General features: G+C 41.8%; 1 protein-coding gene across 1 annotated transcript; it reads left to right on the top strand.

Moving 5' to 3' along the window:
• Positions 1–98: 98 nt before the first annotated feature.
• Positions 99–6,494, top strand: adnpa (activity-dependent neuroprotector homeobox a). The gene is made up of 4 exons (XM_028002551.1): positions 99–435; positions 985–1,097; positions 3,221–3,313; positions 3,414–6,494. The coding sequence occupies exons 2-4, from the start codon at positions 990–992 to the stop codon at positions 6,057–6,059; spliced, it is 2,847 nt and encodes a 948-aa protein (XP_027858352.1). The 5' UTR covers positions 99–435; positions 985–989; the 3' UTR covers positions 6,060–6,494.
• Positions 6,495–6,865: the final 371 nt, after the last annotated feature.

The following is a 6,865-nucleotide window of genomic DNA, read 5'->3' as shown; positions in this document are numbered from 1 at the left end:
AAAACCACATCAAACAGTCTCTTCTCAACACTAAAACGCCACTTCCGTCTTTTCCTGGTCGCCATTTTGGATTTTATGTAAAGCACTTGAAATATAGAATGCTGCTAACAGGCTAGCCTCGGGACTGAAACGAGCTAAAGAGATAGCGAGGGGGAATGTTGGGCCTGGGGGACGTACGTAGTGTGCTAGACTATTAAAACGAGCACTATCATATTTAGTGCGTTGTCTAAGCCGCTTGTTGCTGCAGATGCGGCAGCTAACTAGATAGCTAGCGTTTAGCCAGTTAACGGTGAAGGAGCTAATAGCATTAGCATTTCGGCGTCAGAACAGAGTGAGAACATCACCAGTCAATTCGTCCCGAGTCACAGAGTTTACTCCTTTGTTACCAGTTTATGTCAGTGAGGCGAACTGTATAGTCCGGAAACACATTGGGAGGTAAGTCACCCTCCGTTTTCATATCACCACAAAATTATAAAAAGTCTGGCTAAATGACCCCAGTTTTTAGATGTGGACCCTCCTGCAAGAAGCAGCTAGCATTGCTAACGGAACAAAGCTAACGCCATTGAGCGGGTTTCAGGGTAAAAAGCATCATTAGGCCTGTCTGATGAGGCGATCTCTCATGCATGGGGTCAGTCAGTTTGTAGCATATTCACAACAAGACAAGCTAGCTGCAGCAGTGCTATTGTATTGAGATGTCCGTCCATGTTGCATGTTGTCCACTGAGATGAGTTAAGGGGTCGCGCCCTCCCATGTCAAATCTGTCCGGTTTAGTCGTTGCGCTGATTACTAATACTCGTTTAAAAGTTTTTGCAATTCAAAGTGTCTGTTGTGATTTGTCTGAAATCAAAGGCTGAATCGGGGATTTTCTTTTTCAAAAGTGCTACACTGCTATATTATGCAGCAGTGTAGCACTAGTCAAGGAGAATCCCTGCAGATGCACTTTAACCAGCTTCAAGGACTCTTAGTATTTCTCTTTTCTCCCAGGAGCCATGTACCAGCTCCCTGTGAACAATCTGACAAGAATCCGGAAAGCTAGAAAACAAGTGAAGAAAAACCTAGAAGACATAGGACTCGAGCTCTGCAAGGAGGTAGCAGAGGTGAGTGGGGTTTTTTAGTTGTATTGTATTTGTCTACGTTTTTTTTAAATAAGTGGTATCAGAATATCGACTCGACTTCAGCTCAGCTGCCTGTGGCAGTGGGTGAAATGTTGAAAACATAATTAGCTTACACACAAGAAGAACAGATTTGCAGCATATTGTCAAAAACAGTAATGGCTAGCAGCCTAGCATGCATCTACAACACAGGACAATCAGTTGGAATGTTAACTTTATTTTTACCTTTAAATGGCAGTAAACAGCATATCTTGACAAACGCTGTCCTCTTCAGGTCCGTGTCAATAGATTAAAATATTATCAAAGTTTAGCTTTTTTAATAAATTATTTAAAATAAATATTGCTAAAGAAACTGTATCCCAATTATATTACCGTATTTTCCGCACAATAAGGGGCACCTAAAAACCTTCAATTTTCTCAAAAGACGAGCGTGCGCCTTATAATCTTGTGCGCCTTATATATGGACCAATATTGAGCCACAACAAGGTCTCGCAACTACGGTACACAGCTGCCGACTTCATTTTCCCCCGTAGAAGAAGAAGCGCGCGGTGCACGCTGGGTTTTGTGTAAAGACCCCAAAATGGCTCCTATTAAGAGACACGCTTACGACGCAGAGTTTAAGCTCAAGGCGATCAGTCACGCAGTAGAACACGGGAATAGAGCAGCAGCCAGAGAATTTAACATGAACGAATCAATGGTGCGGAAGTGGATATATACTGTGATCGCACTAACGTTTGATTTACCGTAACAGTATCAGACTGTTTTTTACGTGTTTATTGAATCGAGGAAAAGTTCCCCTCCACTATATGTTACACCTTGCTGTTGTTAAAAGATAAACTGTCACAAAAATACCACGTCACTTACTTTACCTCTGGGAAAATAATAAAACAGCTGTTTATTCATTTTGGGAATGAACAGAGTTTTCAGAACGCTGGTATGTAATCTATTAATAAAGTTTGACTGACCTATCTGACAATTGTTTGACATTCCCTTTAGCGCAGCTCCATCTAATGGATGCATAACGTAACCCCAGCGTCTATTCTATGCGCCTTATAATGCGGTGCGCCTTATATATGAAAAAAGTTTTAAAATAGGCCATTCATTGAAGGTGCGCCTTATAATGTTTTGCGCCTTATAGTGCGGAAAATACGGTAATAGAAAATTGCGTGGAAGAAAAAACTCAAGTAGGACGGAAGTACACAAAGATAGGGACGACTGCAGCCCTGCGGATTGTGAAGAAAACAACACTCAAGTGTTTAAGGGAACTTTATGAACCAGGAGTCCCAACACAGATTTGTTTTGGACATTGACTCCAATTTTCTCATGTCTTGTGGTAAACAACTTCTGGGACAGAGGCGAGGTCAGGAATATTTTGCCTCGACTCAGGAGAAAAAAGTCTGCACTGCTGCTCAGTGATGGAAAGTAATGTTTTTTGCATTAAAGTAAATTTTATATGGAATTTCCATATTTATTCCGCTCGGACCGTAATGTGGAAATTAAGGTCCGTGTGGAGAGTGGAGAGGCATGTAGCGGAAGAATGGAATGCCACACTGAAACAAACGTTTAATAGCTGGTAAATTTATTGACCATTGTATCACTGTGCCTGATTGGCTAGCAAACTGACCTGGCCTTACCAGAATAGGGAATGTATGTAGAGTATCACTGAGGTATAGATGAGCAATGTAGACCATAGTCATTTAAATTGACAGAACTAAAACCTTGAAATTTAACACTTTTTGTGTAATATTTTTTTGTAAATAATTTTTTGTATTTAATTACTGAAACATTTTTTGATTTTTTTGTATTTATTTTTATTTAGCAACCTTCTGTATCTTGTTTTCCTATTTTCACCTACTTTTGAGCTTAATCTGTCTTGTAATACGAAGCTTTTTGGAGCTAAGTTAGACACTTCAGAGAAATCAAGACTTTTGATAATGCATAATTAATTTGGTATCAACACTGTCGATCAAAACTGAGACCCGAGTAAAGAATATAAAGCTCTCACCAATGTCCAATCTGTCTTGTATCTGTTAAGAATGTATAAATTTGACTCTGTGCTTACTTAATTATGCTTAGTTGTCTTCTTAATTGTCCCATTAACTCTGCAGGAGTTTAAGGAGTTTTGCCCAGATGAACAAACTGTAAAGGAGACTGCAGGCTATGACATCTGCACATGGGATCCGTCTCACTCTAAAACACAGGTAAATTCTCTTCCAGCTCGAACTTTTATGAATAAATCACCTCATTTTCTAAGACTACTGTTTCTTTCCTGGGTGTTTTTATTTTAATTTTTTTTTTTAGGGGTACCGATCGAAGCAGTTTTGCTGTACAGAGTGCCGATTTTCTTCCAAATACTACTCTGGCTACAAAAATCACTTCCGCAATGTGCACCGGAAAACATTGGAGAGTCAACTTCTGCTCAACTGTCCCTACTGTGCTTTCAGTGCAAACAGGAGGACCCTGGAGACGCATGTCAAAATATTCCACATAACCAACTCATTCCAGCTGAACTATGGCAACCCACGTGCTTCCGTTTTGGGAAACAGCGCCGTACAGGGAAACAGACTGGAGAAACCAATGTACTTCTGCAAGAAGTGCAAATTCCGAGACGCACTCTACAATGTTGTCAGGAGGCATATTTATAGAGAACATTTCCAGCATATTGTTTCACCGTATCATGGCAGGGTCACTGGATCTGTTAAAAACGGTGCGTGTTCCCTCAGCGGCAACAACATTTTCTGCAAACAGTGTCCGTTTTCCACACGGAGCTACGAGGCTTTGGTGCAGCATGTTGTCGAGTACCACGAACGCATCGGTTCCCAAGTTACAACCATGATTGGACATGCTAATGTCATGATGTCAAAGCCTCAACCTACCATGAACGAGAAAGCTGCTCTGATTATTAACAGGGGAAAAGCTCCTAGACCTGAGCCAACAACGCAACCGGTAATTGGCTACCTGAAGCCCACTGTTAAGAGTCCGCTCAGTGTCCCGGTCAATCCGAAGCAGGTCAAGGTTAATGCCAATGGTGCTGTGGCTGAAAATAATCAAACTGGTGTAAACACGGCCCAAACACAGAAGTGGAAGATATGCACCGTTTGCAATGAGCTCTTTCCTGAAAACCTGTACAGTGCTCATTTCGAGTGTGCTCACAAGGCTAAAAAGGTCTGGGCACTGGCCAAGTACATCATGAAAATCCACAACTTCACCAGCAAGTGTTTGCTTTGCAACCGCTATCTTCCCAGCAGCACATTATTGAACCACATGCTGATTCATGGCTTAACCTGTCCACAGTGCCACTCTGCTTTCCACAGTATTGAGAAAATCATGGAGCACACAGCCAAGACCCACCCAGATGAGTTTGTTGGACCCTCTGGTGCATCCCCTCTAACCTTTGATCTGACTATTAAACAAACCAAACCCACTAACATTCAGCTCGCTGTCCTCACTTTCAACATGAAGGAGTCGCCCAATGGTCAAGATCAATCTCCACCGCCGCTGCAGTACGTTCAGCTGCCTGGAAAATTACAGCCGGTTAGAATTGTGGAAAAGCAAAACGAACCAAGAAATGTAGCTTCACTTATCCAGAACAGTGACGTTGGAAAGACTGTTTGTCCGCTGTGCTTCTCCATCCTCAAAGGCCCCATCTCTGACGCCTTGTCCATGCACCTGAGACAACGACATCAAGTGATCCAAACCATGCATCCTGTCGAAAATAAGATGACATACAAGTGCATTCATTGTTTAGGGGTGTACACTAGTAACATGGTAGCTTCCACAATCACGCTGCACCTTGTGCAGTGCAGAGCCGTTGGTAGGAGTCAGTCGAGTCAGGGCTTCAAATCCGCCTTGACTCTCAACTCGGCAGGTGCCGGTATTCTCAAGAGACAGTTGCCAACACAATCTCCTTCAAGTCCCAAGAAAATCAAAATGAGCAAAAAAACAGATCCCTTCCGCGGAAGCACCGCTCCATTTGACGGCCTGGTTCTGGATCCGTCGGGTTGCGAGCACAAGACTCACGAGGCCAGGAAAGAGTTCTTGACAGCATACTTCAATCGACGGCCATACCCAACTTCTCAAGAAGTGGAGAAGCTGGCCGCGAGTCTGTGGCTGTGGAAATCTGAAGTTGCTAGTCACTTTGCGTTGAAGCGAAAGCTGTGTTTAAAGGCTTGTGAAACCAAGAAGGTTTTGGTCCAAGTTGGCCTTGACATGAACGCTGTGCGCAAGCTGAAACATTACCTGATCTTTGATAAGGGGAGGTTGGTCGGCACCACCTCTGGTAGGTCGACAGGCTTAAAGTCTCATGTGCCACACTCAAAACCAAAACGACGTCCACACACACCCAACCACACAGTGGAACAGAGTGGTTTGCACATAGAAATCATTTCAATAGACTCGGACAACGAAGAAGAAACAGAGGATCCTGTCCAGATTGAAGAAGTTGACACAAACCCTGGAGACAATGCAGATTACAAGTGCCTGGAGAACCTGACAGAAGAGAGAGAACGTGTGGAAGCGACTGATCGTTCAGAAGAAAAGAGCAGTAGCCCAGATGGCAAAGAAGATGACCTGATCCAAGACGTGTCTGTCTTATCTGAAAATGAAAAAGTTAAGCCAAACCAAAAAGAGGAAGTCTTGTCAGAGAATGAAAAAGTTGGTATAGAAGTAAAGGTTTTGCCAGAGAACGACACGTCTGATGTACAACAAGAAGGGGAGGTCTTGGAGAATGAAAAAGCTGACCCCAAACAAGAAGAAGAGGTCTTTACAGAGAATGAGAAGGCTGAGCAAAACCAAGAGGAGGTCTTGGAGAATGAAAACGAAAAGGTGGAGTCCAAGTCCCCACAGAACCTGACAAAAGAGGGAAACCATGAGGGCATGGATGAGCCTTCCATGGAAACCAGCTCTATTGACGATGGGAAAGAAAAGGCTGACATGCCCTCATGTTAGTGTTCTTTTGTTCTGGTTGAAAATTAGCGGAGTTTCACAAGTGAACGAGTTGTGCTGCTCCAAAAGTGGTTGTATCTCGAAGGGCTGTTATTAACTTGGCATGGGGTACATGAGTTCATCCATTTTTAATGTGTTACTCTTAACCAGACCTGGACAAAGGAAAAACTGTTACCTTAACCTGCACTGTATAATTACCGATGCATTTAATATATATAGACGGTTCTTCTTTGCCTACATTGTGGTTCTGTTTCAAACTGTATTACTTTTCCTAGCTGCCACGACACATAAAATGTTTTTTTCAAGTTTCCCTACCTTTTGTTTACTTCTGTCTTAGTTGTTTCTGTGTACCCTCTTCATCTTATCCCAGACTTAGACGATTTAAGATGCATTTAAAGTTTATGTACCTGTTTCAATAAAAATGTTAATTAAAAGGTTTGTTGGGAATCAGTCTACCTGTTCATAAAAAACTTTCAAAAACAGCCAAAAATGAAAGCAGGTTAAAGATAAAATATGAAGTAAAATACACACATTGCAGCATTTTCATCATGTTAATTATTGTGAATTATTTAGATAAAAGTTTCAGCTATAAAGGTATTGTACTAGGAAGAGGCTTTCATTCAAATATCATCTTATAAATATGCATTTATAGAGTGTTGGAGTAATAGAATAGACTAGAATATACTTTATTGATCCCAAGGGGAAATTGCTTATTCGCTGGTAATCGACTCCATCCAAGGTGTAAATACTAGCAAGCGCAAATATAAACGATGTACAAATTATCAAAATGACTAAATATAAAATTAAAA

This window comes from Xiphophorus couchianus, chromosome 20, assembly GCF_001444195.1.
Source record: "Xiphophorus couchianus chromosome 20, X_couchianus-1.0, whole genome shotgun sequence".
In the NCBI taxonomy this organism is placed as follows: domain Eukaryota; kingdom Metazoa; phylum Chordata; class Actinopteri; order Cyprinodontiformes; family Poeciliidae; genus Xiphophorus; species Xiphophorus couchianus.
The sequence above is the reverse complement of the archived record's forward strand: the minus strand, read 5'-3'. Positions and strand labels throughout refer to the sequence as shown.